The sequence below is a fragment of the Centruroides vittatus genome, unplaced genomic scaffold, assembly GCF_030686945.1.
Source record: "Centruroides vittatus isolate TY-2023 unplaced genomic scaffold, ASM3068694v2 contig_7, whole genome shotgun sequence".
Classification (NCBI taxonomy): Eukaryota; Metazoa; Arthropoda; class Arachnida; order Scorpiones; family Buthidae; genus Centruroides; species Centruroides vittatus.
This window is the reverse complement of record NW_027122442.1, coordinates 4,160,571-4,181,792: the sequence shown is the minus strand read 5'-3', so window position 1 is coordinate 4,181,792 and position 21,222 is coordinate 4,160,571. Positions and strand designations below refer to the sequence as shown.

Sequence of the window (21,222 nt, the reverse complement as noted above, 5' to 3'; positions counted from 1 at the left end):
AAATAACGCGCCACAGTAACTAATCAATTGTGTGAGCATCGCTTTGCATTAAATAAAATAATTTATAAAAGTTAAAATAATAAACATGTATATGAAATAAATGACTATATCTGTTCGCAATAATAACGTAAAACACACTGCGCTTATAGTTTAGCCTTTCCGATAATATTTAATTAATTTTTGAATTTTATTATAGTTTATATATGAAAATGTAAGAAAAACGTATAATTGCGTAAAACTCGATTTAAAAAAATATCTGCAACTTCAGACAATACAAATATATCAGAATTTATCAGAAAAGTTAGTTAATAATATTGAAAATAAAGGAAACAAAAGAAATTTTTCAAGCTAACGAAACTTCTGTCGTAAAAAGTAAGGTATTCGATCACGTGACGCCCGTCTCCCCATTTAGTAATTTATGAATAAATTATAAATTACAACATGGAACATGACACCTTGTAATTTATACTATTTACCTTCTAATATTAAAAGATTACAATGTATTGAAGATTTTCATCAAATTAAGATTTTTTGACTGAATTCGAAAATAAATTTTCATTAATTAATTTTTAAATTGGTGTTTGCTAGACCGTGTGTGTGCAATTTATATTTGACAGCGCAACCGGTTAACACATCTGTGTAAAAAGCATCATATTAGACTGACATTTTTAACAGCAAAACAACGTCATAAAACTTTCAAAACGCCATAAAACGGGCACGAACTTACGGACCATGTCAGTCTTGTAGCGATAGTGAACAATCATGCCGAAGCCTCTGTCGAAAGAATTGAGGGAATTAATTATAAAGCATCGGGAGGAGGGAAAAACGATAGAATACATCGCCGAATGCTTAAAAATATCGACACGCGTAGTGTCGAAAATTATTAAGCATCAAAAAGAAACTGGATCTCTCTCACCAAAGAAGAAGTCGGGTCGACCGCGACTCACCACCCCAGCGGAAGACGCAAGTCTTCAATCCAGTAGCCGAGCAAACCCATTTAAAACGGCCAGAGAGCATCGAAATGAGCTCAACCTGAGCGTATCTGTGGATACCGTGAAACGAAGGTATGTGATATTTGTAGTATAATACTCAAACTTCGCACAAACTATATTTATATCGATAAAATGAACCTCTAGAAAAAACACTTTATTAACGTGTTACTTTGTATAAAGAAATGTAGAAAACAGGGATAATATATATATATTTTTCTTTATTAATAGGCTACGACAATTTAACTTATTTGGACGGCGGGCGGCAAAAAAGCAAACCCTTTCCATAGCCAACCAGTTTGACCGGTTAGGGTTTGCACAACAGTATAGTCGGTGGGACGTCTCCGATTGGGAGAACGTCATATTCAGTGACGAGAAGATGTTCTCCAGTGATACGAGCGGGAAAATATGGGTTCGCCGTCCACCGGGAACGAGACATAACCCTGAATATGTTATGCCCACCCAAAGAAGTGGTCGCTTTTCTATAGGTGAGTTTTTCAATTTCGTGTTTTTGTGTATTTATGTCATAATTCTAACTGACAGTGGAATACGAAACTTGTTGCATTTTACATTGAAAATAATTACGTGAACATGAAAATATATCGGCATGTTTATTTTATAAATCACAACTTTATTTACCCTTTCTGTTTTCAGCTGTTTGGGGTTGGATGACGGCGGCGGGACCCGGAGAGCTTGTGAGAATTGACGGCCATTTGAACGCTCGCCAATACTTAGAAATATTAGAAGGGGCTCTCATCCCATCGGTAAGGGCCATGTACGGAGAAACGGCAATGTGGTTTGTTCAAGACCGTTCTCCGGTCCACACGGCACGTATCACCTCACGATGGATGAGAGCCCAAAGCGGGCTAATAGACATCCAGTGGCCGGGCAGAGGTGCTGATATGAATCCAATAGAACACGTGTGGGCCGCAATAGGTGAGAAGATTGATCGCGTAGCAAATCCCGAAGAACTTTGGGAGAAAGTAAAACATCATTGGGAGGAGCTACGCGTGGGTGACCTATGCCAAACTCTAGTGGCCAGTATGCCTCGGCGTCTGAGTGCTGTTATAGACAACGGAGGCCTGTGGACCAAGTACTAAAACCGCTCCCATTCATCTTAGCCTTTCCTGCTGCCTTTGCTGTTATGTTTCTGTTTTTTTTTTTTTTTTACATTTACTTACATTTTATAATTAATATTAATGAATGTGTGTTGTGTTTTTTAGTTTAAATTATTGTTTTTAAATGTAAATAAATGAAATTAATTTATTCATATGTAATCTGTGTTTGTTTCAACAATAGCACAATTAATTAGCTTCAAAGTTTTTGTTTATATTCCTTTTACGCTATACTTGGTGATTTCTGTTATGACTGAATTAATTTCAACGAAAGAACGTTCTTTTATAACCGTCTGTCCCGGACGAACCAATTAACGTGTAAACAAACGTTAAAAATAGATAATTTCGTCATTTTTAGCTGTAAATTAAATTCACTTAAACTACAAGAAGTCTTATCAAAGGCTTTCATTCGATAACTTTACTAAAATTTAATGTTGTTGAGTAATCACAGGACAAAAATTAAACCGAAAGTGTTTTAGTTTTGCGGGCGATTTTACCACGAAATGTTTATCACGGAACACTTATTCGTTTAAATAACGTCTATAAGTATAACAATTAGCAAAACTAGACATGGAAAACGACTAAAACAGCGATTATCTAACGTTTGTTTAAAGTTTTGCCTTGATTTACGTGAAGTAACAGTTTTTATCGCAGTCAATTTTCCACCAGACGATCCTAAGATGATTATTCGTTCAAATAGAGGAAAACAACTAAAAGTTAGTTAATTTGAACCTAAAAAAGTATGGAATTACATATAAATAAAAGAATGATAGCGACGCGACAATCGTGTGGCGTAGCTATCATTCCTTTTATAATCTAATAATCTAAATTAATCTTATAAGAATAATTTTAACTATAATCTGCATTTATTATCTATTTATTTTTCATCGCGCCACAACAAAACGACAGCCCGAGCTAAATTGCCAATAATTATAAATGTGAGTTTCCAGACGAGGCCCGAAATAGTGTAAATCATGAAATTCTTGCGTTTAAATTATGACAATAGATTACATAGAAAGAAAAACTCTTGATCTAGACATTGCGACGCAAAATGTAAACAACGAGTGTCAAACACGTGCCGGAACACGTGTTAAAAACGATCTGTCATGGTCAAACGGAAGGGTGAAATTCTGACTGGAGTGCTCATAAATAGTCGATCTAAGAAGACAACTTCGGAAGGGGGGACAGTTTTAGAAAAACATCGCGCTTGTATCGTAAAAGTTCCTAGATGACAGAAATCGCATTTAACGGATTAAATTATGAGTTCGAGCCTTGTAAATTTATCAACAATCCCCGGGCATAATGGTCAAAAGGGAGCCAGATAGACACCCCGAATCGGACCTTTCCCGTGTCGTCCCGAGTGTCGCCTAGAAACAAAGGAGGGACCAATCGAAAAGCGGGGAAGGGGATGAGGGGCAATCGGAAATTGGAACAGTGAGCGAAAAACTATAAAAATCGGAATCTCCAAGGTCGGAGGGAAGTCTCCGCCGGACCAGAAGACGTGCTCAGTGTGTTGTGTCGCCGCCAAGGACGCCTCAGCATCTCAGCGACTTCATCTCGTCCGCCCCGGGGCTACGATCGAAGCAGAAGTTCTTGCCTGTCGGAAGGACTATAGAGACGTGGACTGTCAATTGTGGATGTAAGCATAGTCGGGTTTGCGAAAAGGGAGGGGAATTCAAAATCAGAAGGAAAAAGTGGCAAGAAGCGAAACATAGGTGTAGAAAACACTGAGACATGTCACCTTTTCAGTTGAACCGGTTTACTTAGAAAAAAATTGGAACCTTACGAATATATATATAAGCTTTTTATTTATAAATTTAAAAGTTTTTTCTCAAGATGATATTTTTCTTTTTAATGTCGCCTATGATGTTTCGTCGTGGACTCGTCGGTTTTAAGGCAGTGCTCTAGTCTATTATTAAGAGTGGATTGGTAATGAAAAGGATGAAACATGTTACTCAACAACTGGGAAGAGAAACCTGTTGTTTCTCTTTAAACTCTGGAATTTGAAAGAGTAGGTCTCCGAATTAACCATTCATTGCAAGGCTTCTTTCGAAATAATGCTCAGAAAAATGTATAGCTTTTGATTACTGAAAGAAATATTCATTAGAAATTTTAAAAAGTGTGTATATTTATTTATTTTTTAATATGTCGAAAATGGTTCTGGAATGACATCTTTTCCAGTGATAAACAACTGTAAGCCTGCAATGATTGCTTTCCCGTAGAGGTTCTGTGTTTTAGGGGTAGCTGACACTCGTGTTAAGTAAAACAATAATTCGAAAGATTTAACCTGAAAAACATAAAATGAAAATTAAAATAATGACATAAAAACAGGTTTTACATAATTACAAGTAGTATCTAATTACAGAAAAATAAACGTAGATAAAACGTTATGAAGAAAATGTATGAAAATAAAAAATACAATTACGATTTCTGACAATCAGTGGCCACAATTTTACAATTTTTAAAAACGGGTGACGTTACGCAGGTAACGTTACGGAAGCGATGTTGTCAGTCTACAGCTGACCTTGAACGTAGTAAAAGCCCCTGTGAATCAGTTTCCTTACCCCTATTATATCGCAACTTGGAGCGATCCGTTTCATAACGGTTTTTTTAACGGAAAAAACATTTTTTTTCGTCACGTGATTAGCTTACGTACCTGCTCAGTAGCATAAGACTGAGAACAAACTTTTGCCCTGTCACTGTACATTCTCTCATGGCTACTTAAAACAGATATGGAAAGATTTATTAAAAACATCTGAAAGTATCCATGTATATATGACAAGAGGCATCCTGATTATAAAAATGGATATCTAAAACAAGCGATGTGGATGGTCATGAGAAAATCCTTCAATTTAGTATATAATAAAAAGCTAAGCATATAAGTTCAGTATAGTATCTTATGATATAATAAAATAATTTAGGTATTCTTGAAACAGATATGGAAAGATATACAAATAATATACAGAAATAAAGACATTTGTTTATTTACAAATAATATACTATTTTAATATACTATATAATAAATAATATTTACAAATAATATACAGAAATAAAGACATTTGATATAATAAAAGTTGATATACAAAAGCAAAGATATTATTTTTGCTTTTGTATTTATATTATAGTATGAAAACAATCATAGAATATCATCATTGTCTTTATATTGATGTATCACGTATACAACCATAACTTTGATAGTACCATCAAAGTAGCGGCCGGATGGCCGAGCGGTCAAGGTTAGCAGCCTGCCGCCCTGGGGGACCCAGGATCGAATCCGGACTAATCGAAAAATCCCCAGGAATTTTTCGGGGGGTGGTCCGTCCGGATATGTCGGTCCCCGTCCCTCACCACCCGGCCGCCCCATTGTGGGCCTGGCCGAACCCATAATGGGCTTGCTATAAGAGTCCCTCTTAGTGCCCACTGGGCGGAAAGAGTTAAAAAAAAAAAAGTACCATCAAAGTAAAAACTTTGCTCATGGAGCCAGACCTCCACCACAATCCAAGCACAAATGCAAATAGGTCACGTGATTAAAAGTATTTATAGTGAGGATTTTTACGCTGGTGGAGTCTTGGCCTTAGTCAACAGGGAGGAATAAGCCAACTGTGGTAATTGCCTACACAGAAAGGTATGTCATGATGTTTCCATCATTATGAAATTAAGTAGTTTGTGACATTTATGTAAGTTTTGAAATGCTAGTGTCTTAATATTTTTAATTATAGTTGACAAGTCATAATGTGTTACTTAAAAACAATGCAATTTTCTGTAATAAACCATTATTCACTAAGCAAAGAGACTTGAAGTGTAAAGTTATGGTAGGGCACTTTTCAAAACATTTATATATGACCAAGATTATCAATTGTATTTGGAATGTAACTGAACACTTTACAATGAATCAAATAAACATCACTAGATTATATTCAGATAATACAGTGAATTAATATAATAATTAAATAAAGTAATTTGACTAAAAGTTAATGGTTATTCTGCTAACTTGTACTAAATTTAACAATTAAAAATAAGTTTACATTAATTTAAATAATTTAGAAGTCTGGAAGAAAAAAATCAGTCAGGAGTAAAGTTCAAACTTGCATCTGTAATATGGTACAGATGCATTATGATTTACATTACCCAAACTTACAATTTTCACTTCCAGACTTTAATAAAGGTCATATAATTATATAGATAACAATGCAAACCAGAGATGTCTATTATCCACGGTCCACCACAGCAAATAAAACAACTATTACCTGATTACATTGGCCTATAATATAATTAATCAATAATTTATTTAAACACTTCTGAAAGAAAATTCACTTAGTTTGGTGTTAATGAAGTTCCTTTAGTGTTAGCGCAAGCACTTTCGACACGTTTATAATCGTCGTCCTCAGGTGAAATGAACGATTTTAACGAAATGAACATGCAGAATGTTCCAAGAAGAACAGAATTTTTAAATTCAAACCAGCCGTCCGGTAATTCCGTTAAGAACGTGCAAATAGTTTTTGACATGTTCGAATCCTTAAATCTACAGAGCTCGCTAATGCTAAAGGAACTTTATTAACGCCAAACTCAGTGAATTTTCTTCCAGAAGCTATAAAAACCTTGGTGTGAGTTTTTAAGTTTATTTTTGTATTTAATCACTATTTAGCCATATTATAACTTCAATTTAATCTGGCAACAGTTATTTGACTTGAAAAATTATTTATGTTGTTTGAATGTATTTACAATTACAAATTTTTCTAATGTCAAAAATTGGACAAAAAATGTCAAAAATTATTATTCCAAACTTCTTATCATATTTCTTAAATTATAAGCTAATTATTTTTTGATAAAAATTAAAAGCAATATTATATAACTTGGACCTTCAAATTTTATGTTTAATATTACTTTATTATATTACCATTATATTAAAAAACCCATAAAATTAGAGGTCTACAATATTTTTATATATTATGCCAGATATTTCCATAATGTTATTAGTTTACATTAAGCAACGAATAAGCAAGTCAATAGTGAATATTCCGGTGATTTACACGTTTATTCTATAATTATAAATTATATATTATATCATCATCTTGATTATAAATAAATAGATTAATTACATATTGTAAAAAGAACTAGAATAAAATTTCTTTAGAAGATAATTATTTCTCAAAATCACATTACTTACTTTTTAAGTCCAGAATATAATCATCTCCCATTTCCACTTCAAGATCCCTTTCCTGAAAAAGATATTTTACTTAAAACATTAAATATCCCTCAAATAATCATTTAAAATTCAAATTCAAAATAAAATTTCTATACCAATTTTTTATGTTTTTGATCTGTTTCCATGGAATTCGTTTTACTTTTAACACCTTCTGGAATGTAAGGTGGTCTTTCCTAGTTAAAAAAAAAAAGGATATTTTAAAAAGCTATTGTTAAACAATTTGAAAAAAATTATTAAAACATAATGTATATTTCTAAAATAATCAATCCATATAATTCAGTATCATTAAATGATTAAGATGTATCTTATAAGATTATATAAACTGTTATAAATAGTTATATACAGTGGTGATATTCGGCAGGTTCGCACAGGTTCGGCCGAACCCGTTGTTAAAATTTTCAGTTTCCCGAACCTTGTTAAACACACGGAACATTTCTCAGTGGGGGTTTTTTTTAATATATTAAAATATGCGTATTATACTCTGTAATACTACTAAACTAGGGCCTTATACCCCGTTTGCACCGAGCATTTCAATCTAGATTGTGAGCAAGGTCAGGGTGTATGTCTTGGTGCGATCTCTCTCGACCGTTTCAATCTCGACCGAAACGATGTTTAATCACGATCAATTCAAGAGTGTTCTTGAAAGTAGATCCAGTCATAAGAGAGATCCCAGAATGCCATGCGTGCAAGACAATACAAGATGGCTGTGGAACACGTGTTGGGCTATGGACAGGGAAAGAAAAAGTATAATGTATCTCCAGAGATGATCACATGTGCCTATTTCTAGAAGTGCCATATTGCGGTAAAGAATTTCTCTGCCTTGAAAAAAAAAAAAAAGGGCCGACAGCTCTAAATTAATATTGTTACCTGGCCTTCTCCCATGGCTCGTTACGTTCTAAATACGCCACTGATTGTTAGATATATGGTTGCAAGAAAAGGTATTGTATTTCTAGCCAAAACTTCCATTTTGTTTGTCAGTGATTGTCAGGGAAAAATTTTCTGCTAGCGAACCCCTTGTTAAATATTTTGAATATCACCACTGGTTATATATATATATATACACACACACACATTCTTTTAAAATAATGTTATTATTATAGCTTTTGATATATAATTTAAAATACTATCAAAACAGATACTACTACACTCAAGAAAAGTTAATGTTGACTCCATCCATCGTTACTTGTGTTATTTCAAAAGCAGCTTAGAAACTCCTTAATCACAGAACTTTTGGTAATTTAACATTTCAATTATCCACTTATAAAAACTGCATGGGAGACTGGCAGAAACATACTTTACAGCAGGCAAAATTCTTATTTGCAATACACATTTGGAGTAACAGCAACAAATTTCACTCTACTTCTGCTGGATAAGTACTGGGTTACATTAAACTTCCACATAAATGTTGCATTGCAATGTTATGCCCTACTTCACTTGCCACATGAAAATGGAAGTTATTTTTTTGGATAGCCTTCACATATAAACACTTGAAAAACTACTCCACAGATTACTACTAAACACAAATTAATAATTGAAACATTTTTGTTTTTACAAATTACTTTATATTCAATACAATGTATCAATAATAGTGGATACTACAGTAGAAATTAAGTGGTTAACCCTTTCCCTCTCCTCTGTGGGGAAAGATTTCCAAAAATCTCTTCTTAGTGTGCATTCTCATGGCTTACCCTAACTGTGTACCAAATTTCAACTCCTAACAGTTTGGGTTCTGCACTTATCATCATCAGTCCATCTTGATTATATTGTAAGATATAGAATGTAATTTAATTTATGCATGGATTGCATTCCTTTAGCACGCATATAAATGAAAATTCATGAAAATTAAGTCTACCCAACAAAAATACAATAAAATTGAGAAAACTAAGTTTCACTAATGTGTAAATAGTGACAAATCCAATATACCTTTCAACTAATTTTACGAAGATAAAGTAAATTAAATAACATTGCTTTTAATAATTAATATAAATAAGATAAGCACCATTTGTAACGAAAATTTTCACGTATGACAAAAACTATTTTCACAGAAACTTCAACTGAAATATATGATACAGATTAATTTCATTATCTATACATTGCAATTAAAAACAAAAATTTATCTAACTAATAATCATCCCTAAATTTTTAACCTGTTGAAATAGTAATGAGTTTCATAAGAGTATTTATATTAATATATTATATTTATAAATATTACTATAATCTACAATAAATTTATCATCAATACTTTTGTTGTAAGATTATTTTATTTCGAAACCGTGTAAAATAAAACTCACATAATCAGACTACATTATATATGCAAGATTAATTTGCAATAACTATCAAAATTTAAATAACAAAATTCAACTTATCTGAAATAAAAATTTACAAGCAACTCCTATATTTCAAAACTGTCATAACATGCAGACAAAAGATTAAGTGAAAAAAATAGATTGTGACCAAAGAGACAGTAATGAATTGACATTGGAAGATTATGAAATCTTATTTTAAACAAATAAAATGGATATTTATTGCTTATACAATCACCAATAAAGCATATATAACAGTCTAGTAGTACAGACTTGCAAACACAAAAATAACTAAAGTAAACATTGTATCAAAAGTAAATAAAGACAGAAATAAGAGTTTAAATTATATACAGAGATAAATGAAACTGACATTAAAAATAACAATAAGTATATAAAATTCATTTCTTTTTATTTTCAAGTTTATTCCCACAATTTTGTCAAATTATGAAAATATATTCCAATACTACTATATTATTTATTTTTACAACATTAAAAATAAATACAAAAATTAATAAAAATTTACCTTATTGTCTCGTGGAACTGGCACTGCTACATGCAAGCGATTAAGTATACCATCAACCTTTTTATTCTTCATCTTTAATTCAACTCTGTGAGCTAACAAGCGGTCACATGCTTCATTTCTCAATTCAATTATGCCTTCTCCTGTAACAGTACTCATCTGCATCACAGGTATTTCTTCTTTCTCAATATTCAACATAAATTTCTAAATATACAAATAAAATAAAATAATACATATATAAATGTAGATACTTAAACTTGCCATAAATTTTTAATTGTTTAAAAATAATTTTCAGATTTTAGGAGTAACTTTCAAAGTAAGTTTTCCAACTCAAAACTTAACTTATCATCATATAATTTCTTCACTACAGTTCTTTCTATTATTATTGTCAGTCTAATTTATTCATCTAAAAACATTGCACATAATCATTTTTCTGCAATGTAATTTTGAATGCAAAGGGTAAATGTCAAATAATACAAAAATAAAATGTTCTATGGAAGAGAACTCACACCTAATCACATTAAAAACATGTATTTATTAAACATTTCAAGTACTTTTGAAGACATAGAGCCTTCATCATCAGACAAAAATTAAACACAAATTTTAAACATAAGAACAGAACATAAATGCAATGTTTCTTTTTTAAATCGGACGTAAAAGACGTTCGATGCTGTTAAACGCGTGATTCCATTCTTTTTTCATCTTTAAAAATCATTCCAAACGATTCTTTACCCGAGGAAGGGCCCAGGAGGGGTCTGAAAGCATTTGTAGTGACTGTTAAATTTTAATTTGCACTGGTTAAAGGTTTTTTGTGAGTAGTGGTTTCACTGTATTAGATTTTATAGGATCTTAACTGCTGTGTTATATGAGAGTGCCTGTTTTAGAATTTTAGGTTCGAATCTTTGAATAAATTAAGTTGCAGAAATTTTGAAAGGATGTAAAGAGTTTTTGGAATAATTTATTTTAAAATACTTATCACACAGTGCAATATTGAATATTTACATTTCATCTAAATATAAAGCAGTATGAAAGATTTATCTTCTGTTAATACAAGGTTTACATAATTTATGTCCATTGCTTTAAATGACAGAGAGAATTGATTTCATTGAGAGAATAAGCAATAATAATGTTTTACCTTTCCATCTAAGTTACTTGATACAATGCAGCACACAAGAACTATTTTAAAGTCTTTTTTGATACTTAAACACAGATCACTTGCGATTCTGACCTATTTGTGCTAATTAGAATTTTTGCCATCAGGAGAATGTCAATTTGGCTGGAATTGCCAATATAATTTTGAAGAAAAGAATACATGTTAAATATTTTTATCTTTTAATCAGAAACAAATTTAATTCTAAATAACTTAATTATATTTCTGTTATATCTGGTATAGTTCTTTAATCAATTTTGAGAGCCGAACTTGACGAAAAAATTCTATTCAAAAATTTTTGAGGGAAAAATCATCAAAGATATGATTAAAACTTTTCACACGAACTTGGTTCCTTGTTTGAGGTGATCCATTGAATGTGTCATCAGGAACAGACAACTGAAATTCAACAATTGGGCAGTTGTGTGATGATTCCTAATGAAGTCATGGAAAAAACCCACAAGAGACCCCCCAGAATAAAAAAAGAGGGAATTTGTCATCATCGATAGTTCTTTATACTGGTGTTCGCGCCCGATCCTGTTTCAGATACTGCTCAAGTCGTTGCCGATCCTCTGCCCTCTCAAGACGAACGACTTTCACCCCTTCGAGTCACCGAAGCTTCTTCCAAACCACCTGGTAAACCAACAGTCAATGATCTGCCGATTCCGAGATTCCGAAAAGGGATCAGCTTCTACTAAGGTATTTACCAACGCACGGACGATTGTAAACTTTCTCTTGGTTAGGAACTATACTTAATATTTAAAATTAGCACATAGCTAAGCATCTAACTGACGTCTGTATATAGCTTTGTAACTAGCCTAGATAAATAAATGGGTATTGTTAATTGTTAAATTCGTAGTAGTGTCTCCATCCTGAATCTGAGCACCTAAAACGTGACCGCTCGCATGCAAAAACGAAATTAGTGGCCATCAAGGTTTCTGTGTCTGTCCTTAAAGACACAGTGGTGTCAGTCCTGACGAACTAGTCATCGCAAACGTGGTGTCGACCTTTCAGTCCCATGGTGCCAAAGCATAGGGGGCACTCAGATATTGTCACACAATAATCATGAAGACTTGTAAACAAATATTAAAATATTCCTGATTATTGTGTGACAATATCTGAGTAATGAATTAAGTTTGAAAGGCAGCCTTATAAACTACTTTTCTTTGTGTTGTACAATCTCATGATACATGTCATGAGTATATAATTATTATACAGTTTGAAGTTTCAAATGTGGTTGAATATCTAAATAAATAAATGGAATTTTGAAATAGTTTTGCAACAAGAGGAATATATAATAAAAATAAAAATGGAGAAAAGTTTCTTTAGAAGTGTTAATGAGTTAGATATAAATACAATATTTAACTGTTATTTTGCACTATTACATTTCTGTTGTTCTGTGCAGTGAGCATGGAACCTGCTATGTACCATTAAAAATCACTATGGTTTTATACTTGGCACATGTCATAGGTTGGCATTCCCTCATGTAACCAATGATGAATTCACTCTCTTGTGATTTAAATGAGTAATTTCATTATAATTTTAAAAGCATTTTGTATCTTATACTTTAAACTTGATTTGAACACTTACTTTAAATAAAGTTTATATTTTTTTGGGGGGTGCAAATATAAAAATTTTATAAGAAAATGTAGTAATAAATTAATCTGTAATTTTATCAAGTTTATATAACATTAAAATCTATACAAAGTTATTTATAATATTTCATTCATTGACACTGTATTCTGTCAATAAACTGAAAGAGCATAGCAACAATAGTATGGAAATGATTATTGATTATTTAAATCACTATTTTTTTTTTGTCTATCATAAATATCTCAACATTAAATGTAATTATTTTTGATATTGAAAACTTAAAATCGAATAAATATCTTCAGATAACAGTAAACCTCTTCAGCTTCCAATAAAAACGGAATATGGAACAAATCACGAATGTTTTGTTCTATATTCTGTTTTCATTGAAAGGTGAAGAGGTTTGCTGTTATCTGAAGTTATTTAGTGTATTGTGTTGGTGAAGTTCTTTTATCGAATGAACAGAGTAGATTATGTTTGCTCACATAACTTTAAATAAAACAGTATTATTTTTATAAATAGAATGTAATATTCTAATGTATTCTAACTAGAAATAAACTTAAATTAACTGAGTAATTATAAAACAGAATATTCTTACTTACTTTTCTTTCTTCTGGCAATTCTTCTAATCTTATAATGTCAATTTTATTAATTACTAGGATCAAAGGCTGAAAGAAAGAGAGATACTATAAAGAATCTATAAGCATATAACTTTATACAAATGATTGTAATAAACTTAATCAGATATCAAAACTTCAACAACTAGATTTCTCAGAAATCTTTAACAATTTCAGAGTTGGATCTCTTTATCATCATGATTATATTTTAATTAGATTTCAATTGACTTATAAATAAATCACTGTTAATTTCAGGAAGCCAACTTTTGAAAGAAACAGCACCATGTTTCATAACCTTTTATGGAAAGCTTATAAAAAATATATATACAGGGTGACAATAATTAACCCGTACAAAGTTTGTAGCAATGCTGCAACTGAATTTTTTTACGTCACTAATTTGTATACTGTTGTATTTAATTCTCCGTGATTTCCTGCGCATGTAGATGTGCTTTCGTTGTAATAAGAGTTAGTTTTTTACTTATTTAAGGATGGCGAACAAACGTTGTGCAATTGTAGAGCTATTCCGGCAAGGAAAACGACAATGTGAAATTGTTCGTTTGCTCGGTGTTCCCAAAATGACCGTCTCAGATGCAGTTCGGCGATTTAAGGAGCTTGGCCACAATGGTGACCGTCCCGGACGTGGAAGAAAGTGCACCGTCAACACGTCTAGGAACCGCAAGATCATCAAAAAGCGAGTTGACCGAAATGCAAAGGTCTCCATGAGAAAAATTGCTCGCGAGATCGGAATCAATCGCGAATCGGTGCGGTTAATGGCGAAAAAGGAACTCGTACTCAAGCCCTACAAGTTCCAAAAGGTTCAGCTCCTCACCGATGAAAACAAGTGCGTGAGACTCCAAAGATCCCGTTAACTCAAGCGTCGGGCCGCAGGTCGACAATGGGAGTGCATTCTCTTCACAGACAACAAGCTTTTCTCCGTACAACCATCAAAACGACAGGAACTGGTCCGCGGGGGCTCCTGGAAGCTCAGCCGTCATCGAACATCACAAAATCCAATGTCAGTCGTGGTTTGGGGCGGAATTTGTGCGAGCGGCAAGACACCCCTTGTTTTCGTCGATCAAGGGGCCAAAATCAATCAAGATGTGTACCATCATGACATTCTCGAGGCTGTGGTACTTCTGTGGGCTCAGCAGCATTTTGTCAGTGCGAAATGGACGTTTCAGCAGGACTCGGCGCCGACACACAGGGCGAAGAAGACTCAGGAGTGTGCAAGGCTCATTTTCCCGATTTCATCTCGTCTGCGGAATGGCCACCGTACTTGCCGAATCTGAACCCAATGGACTACAGTGTGTGGTCCATTTTGGAGGCCAGGGCCTGTTCTAAGCGCCATGAAAGTTTGGAGTCGCTGAAGCAATCCTTGCGCCGGGAGTGGGACAAATTGTCTCCGAAAGAGCTGTGGCCCATCGCCAAGAATTTCAAAACACGTTTGGGGCTCTGCATCAAGGCAAAAGGAGGCCACTTTGAAACCGGTTGAAAATCTGGTTAATACATAAAGTATTGTCACTGCTATCTACTGTTATTTTCCTAATTTTTATTTTTTTAATAAATTTACAATGCAAAAAACTTGTACGGGTTAATTATTGTCACCCTGTATTACTCAACTATTACAATATTTAATGGTATATAGGAGACTTTTTTTGAAAAAGTATATATAACCATAGAGTATGTCTTAAATTTTCAAGTTCTGTATTTTACAAGCAAAGGTAAAGTTTTCATTAGGCTAATGTTTACTACCATAGGCTATTAACACTTACCTAGCACAACTCCATAATGCTGTTGTTATTTTCTCTATTATTATTATTGTATTAATCGAATGTATCCTCTCAGTTAATACTAATGGACAATGCTATGCCAGACCCAGGTCTAGGCATAGCTATAGAAAAAATTTTAATTGAAAGATTTATTTATTTCTGATTGGCAGCTTAACCAGCTCTAGTCAAATTACTTAATATCTAATTAAATTTGCCTTATTATAGCTTCACAGAAAATTCAGCAGATTGTTTCAAAGTAATAATATATTTAAACTAAGAAATTATAAATTAACAATTAAGATACCTCAGTATTTTAAATAAAATCAATAATTTATAATTAAAAAGCTTTGTATTCAAATTTATAAAATTTAAAAATTTATGCAATATTAAGAAAAAGTTAAAAAAAAAAAAATTATTATTTTATCGGCTATCACAGTATCTGAAAGTATCTGCAACATTTCTCCATCTTTAAAGTTCAAGACTCACAAATTCTTTAATTTAAAACTAAATATTTTAATCAAATTTACGTTATCATAAATTCAAATTTGATACATTGTACTTATTTATAAATAGAATGAAATGACTAAAATGTAGATTAATTAAAAATAGGCTAAAATTGTATATTTAAGGACACATTACATGGATAAGAATATAAATTGTCAAATCTACATACAAAAGTGAATCTATTTCAACACTAAGGGCGTGACTATGCGGACGCGAATTTAGTAGCGAGTGAGAGGTTGCGAGCAACATAGTTCTCGCAAAGAAAAACATGCACAAGCAAGAAGCGAGAAATCTCACTGGCAAGAGCAAATTTCTGGTTCTTGCACATATCTGACAGGGTTTGATATTTATCGCATCTCGCCACATATTCTTGCTCGCTTGTGTCTGCATAGTCGCGTCCTAAGATATTAAATTATACTAAGTCTATTTTTTGTTGAAAAACTATGTGAAAGTCACTACCTTAAACTTGTTTTTCTAAATTCCAAAACAAAGTTTATTAAAATAGATACTATAGTTATTATTTTAAAAATATTGAAAACCAATAAAATGCCTATGGTTTATTATCTGATTAAAAGAAATTAAAAATTTAAAACCTCTAATCCAATTCATAGTGAACAACATATTGAAATATTTTTACTACATAATTGTTTCAAGTAAAACTTAACAATTGCCTAATTTATGTTAAAAAATTTGAAAACTAAGAATTCTGAATAATGCTGACAATTTCAACACTTGTAGTATCTGTTGACAAAGCCTTTAAACACTTTATAACATTCTTGAGAATCGTTAGAAATAGTTCATGATTTTGATCTTCTTAATACAGACCAACTTTCAAAAATCCATTAATGTCATTTTTCTTCCAGCAATGTAAAAACCCCTAATTCTCTATGAAAACAGAAACAGTCATGAATTATTATGATCCTGCTCTCAACATTGTACAAGATGCAAATATTTACTAAAGCATGTTTATAAATTTTAGTTATTAAAAATATATATAGCAAGCTTATCTATGCAATAAATTAACAAATACAGGAAATCCTTAGTTCAAAATTCAAGGGATAAAATAATTGTGACTTCAAATTATCCAAATTTACATATTTCTGTACAATATGCCAAATACCACCTAACAGATGTAATTTATTAAGCAAATGGAATATGACTATGTATACCGAACACTATTTTGATTAATTATTAACAACAATGATATAAATGAACTACAGGTAAACCGCATGTGTCCGACGAGAACCTCACAGTTGCCGGAAAGGTTTTTTTTTTTTTTATAAAAAGTAAAGCAAATTCCTCAAAATGTAGCCCAATTTATTTTTAAAGTGGAACAAAAGAATAGTAACCTAGAGCAGCATTTCTCAAACTATTTACTCACACAAGCCGACATATTTGTTTGTACTGGTTCCACAACCCAAATGTTCGTAATATAAAATTTTTTTAAAAACCTGGTAAACCAGAGTTACTGTATATTGTATAACAAACTAAAATTATGCATTATTGATGATAACTTCTAGGTGTGAAATGTAACACTGAGTACATTTCTATTAAGAGTGGTTTGGACCAATTTTGATTTGTGACAAATAACTTACTTCAATTTCAGTTATTATTATTTATTTAACTAATAAAAATGTAAGACCGACGATTTTAAATGAAACGGGCTGTTACAAAATGATTTGGGAGTCTATTTTACTTTTTCAAATCTACAAATCGTCCCTCAGTGAGAACGGCATCAATTTTAAGGATGAATTGATTCTATCGACAGCATGGCAGACATTGATAGACTCCGACCTTTAAGGTCGTGTTGGGACAACTAGACGAACACACACGCAACTCATGTTACACCTTATTATTGTCTCTCGAATTTCCTTTAACAGTTCGCTGTCCATCAATAATTCAGTCTCACACCTGAAGAAGAACTCCCAGCAGTTCGAAAACGTTTGTGGTGATAAGCATCCTTTGTTTTTTTATATCACACCAGTTATAGGTTCTAAGAGTGCAGTATTTTACACATCCCAGTGTCCTCCAGTGTAGTGTAGATTACAAGTCTTTTTTATAAACTTAATGAACCCTTTTTACTTTCCTGCCTCTGTTATATGAGCCATTCACAAGCCAAATCAATTAACTCCACATTAAGTCTAATTGTGAGCTGACATGAAATAAATGTTATAACAGGCAAGTAAATAAATAGAAATTAATAACATAATTAAATATTAAATTTTTTCTTGAAATCATCATCATCATTTGCCATAATTTTTATTTATTAATTAAGAAAAGTAAAGATTTTAAACTTTAAGAGAGCTCTGTTTATTTGATAAGTTTCCGTCTTTCATAATTTATTTAATATAACAACTTACTTTATTGACAAACAGTGGACGAATACTTTCGAACAAACTAATCTGAAAAAGTAAAAAACTTCTTTATTACTATTTACATTATTATTTTTCTATTACAATAATGATAAATTATTGTTACCTGATCTTCAATTGTATAGCCACATTGCTCAGAAAGATCCATTATAAATAAGACACATGCTCTCAAATGAGCCAAAGCTGTGATAGCTTGCATTTCTATTGTGTTTCTTTCTTCAAGAGGATGATCTAAAATACCTGGTGTGTCGATAACCTGTTAACAGAAATGATTCATAACCATAATATATATGTGTGTGTGTGATGTATATGCAAAAAAATTTATTTATTATTAAATTACAAAATATACTTACTTGCCATCTCAGATATTTATAATCAGTATGTCCAACAAATAAAGATTTTGTAGTGAACGCATAAGGCTGAACATCAACATCAGCTCTTGTTATCTATTATTTTAATAAATTTATTTTTAGTAATTAATTGCAGAAATATTTCAAATTAAAATTTATATAATATACACTGGTGTACAAAACTTAAGCAATGATTGGTTTTTTGCCATAACTCTGCAAGAAATCACCCGGGAGACATGAAATTCAGAATACAGAGACAGTATTTTGTACTTAAAGGATGAAGAAAGCCTACAAGAGCAAAAATGAATAGAACACATACACTATGGAATCAAACAAAAAAAGGCTTTATTGAAAGAGTAGCATTGATACAAATGATTGTTTGCCAAAGAGGGAGAACAACAAACAGATATCCCTTAGTAAGGGATATGACCTCCATTAACTGCAATGGTTACTTGTCATCATCTCTCAATACTCAACATCGGCTTATCAAACAGTTGTTGAGGTAAGAGTGCCTATTCTTCAATGAGCATCTGTTTCAGTTGTTGGGTGTTCTCCAGCAGATATATTCATGGCGAAAGGTGTCCCTCTAAAGCATCCTCAGTTCTATGAGATTTAAATTGGGGGAGTATGCTGGCCAATCCATTCCAGTGATATCTTCACTTTCTAGAAGCTCCTGAACAGCATGAGTCTGATATGTCCTAGAGTTATCATCCATAAAAAGAAGTTTGCACCAATAGCACCTCAGAACAGATGCACATGGGAAAGGATCACTTGCTAACAATAGCAATTTCCAGTAACAGTATTTCTGTTGAAAATTTGGAGCTCAGTCTGCCTGTTCATCATAATGCTTCCCCAAACAAGCACACCAGGACCACGATAATGCTCTCTCCATGATGTTAGTGGAACAAAACCATCTCCCTACCTCTCTCCATATCAACCGGCATTGAGAATCACTTATGATACTGAAATGACTCATCTGTAAAGAAGACATGACTCCATTGATGAGATGTCGTCTTTGTGTTCCTTTCACCAGTCTAAACAGTGCCACCAATGTGCAGCTGTCAATGGGATGCAGCGTTCAGGATGGAAGGCAGAGAGACCACCTTTATGAAGGCATCTGGCCACATTAAACCACACTTTTTGTCCCATTTCCATACACAGCTGCAGCTGCTGAGCAATGTTGCCTGACTAACTGGTTTCAATCTCTTTTTGCCTGTATCAGTCATCCATTGGCATTGTTTTTTCTTGACGACCACCACAAACCTTTCTTATAGCCACACCCATGATTTGGAAAACTTTCCAAGCTCATGAAACGACACTTTTGTTGATTCCAAATTCTTGGGCTACACTCATCACACCACATCCCCTTCAAGCTTGCCAATCATTCTACCACATGTAAAAACATCTAGATGATTTCTTCTAGTCATATTGCATGTACAGTACAAACTCACTTGAACTTGCAACAAATGTCTTTAATAGTCTTTTGTCCTTTTTATTGTAGTCTTGCATTGCGTGCACTGACTGCATGTGTTTTGCATGCCCTCATGTCACTTGTGATATCTTCTTCCTGATATTTGCATACGAATCACCCTTCTACTGAATTGGGTGTTCATTATACTGATCACAAAAAGCCCTTTTCTACAATTTTACAACTGTCTGTTTAAAATTTACATTGTTACTTAAGTTTTCACACCAGTGTATAATAATATTATAAACTAATAAAACATTACATTAAAAATATAAATATTCAAATAACACAAAAAAACTTTTTATTTGTCATAAAGTTTTTGAAAAGCTTCATCTTCCCAAAAATATTTCAAAAAACTAAAAAGCTGGTTTCTTGAATAATAGTTTTTATTGGTTTGTATGATAAACAACATGTAGCCATTGTTTCACTATTTCAAAGTAAAAAAATTAAGTCAAATATATAAAGAAACAAATAACACTGATATTTTTACGTTAATTCAAAAAATATTTAAGATAGAACATATTCAACAAACTTCAACACTGAATACAATTTTTAAAAGGAATAGACAATGTTTACAACTCAAATTTCCATGGATTGAAATCATTACAAATTTAAAATTCTTAAAATATACTGAAAAGATAAATTTAAAATATTTAGATATGATATAATACAATGTCACTTCATGCCAATGTTTATTAAATGATTATAACACTTACATGTTGTGGCGTTACCTGTAGTAGTATACAACTACCGCCTGAAGACGGTAGTTGTATACTACTGAAAGTGCTAGCGGATGAGTTCATTCTCTAAGACTCCACTCCTGTAACGCCACAACATGTACCGTATTTTACAGACTATAAGACGCACTTTTTTCTTCGAAAAATTGCCTCCAAAATTCAGGTGTGTCTTATAGTCCGTAAAATACGGTAAGTGTTATAATCATATAAATTTAGATACTAAGCAATAATTTAAATGTAATTTTAAACATTAAACAACAACAAAAATCCATATTATGTATTATGTATACAATATTTCAAACTGCTTAAAAAATGTTTTATTAAATGCCTAAATATATATATATTTTAAGTGTATTAAAACATTCTAAATACAATTAATACAAAATACCGATAATCTGTAACAACATTCCAACTAGTTAAAATTTGGATTTTATCAAATTAAGGAGCAGGAAGAACACAAATAGATACCAACTAAACCTATGCTTAATCTAAAAAGCAAATGTCAGGTCCATTTATCAACAAATCTGAGAGGGAG

At 32.3% G+C, this 21,222-nt stretch overlaps 1 protein-coding gene across 1 annotated transcript in view; it reads right to left on the bottom strand.

Moving 5' to 3' along the window:
* Positions 1–7,263: 7,263 nt before the first annotated feature.
* Non1 (nucleolar GTP-binding protein 1) overlaps positions 7,264–21,222 on the bottom strand; it is a 55,802-nt gene continuing 41,843 nt past the window's right edge. The window contains exons 6-12 of the mRNA XM_067276524.1: positions 18,486–18,578; positions 18,239–18,388; positions 18,121–18,162; positions 13,473–13,538; positions 10,137–10,337; positions 7,406–7,483; positions 7,264–7,323 (exon numbers count right to left, since the gene is read on the bottom strand). Coding sequence (XP_067132625.1) covers positions 7,264–7,323; positions 7,406–7,483; positions 10,137–10,337; positions 13,473–13,538; positions 18,121–18,162; positions 18,239–18,388; positions 18,486–18,578 — 690 coding nt within the window. The remainder of the gene's footprint in view (positions 7,324–7,405; positions 7,484–10,136; positions 10,338–13,472; positions 13,539–18,120; positions 18,163–18,238; positions 18,389–18,485; positions 18,579–21,222) is intronic.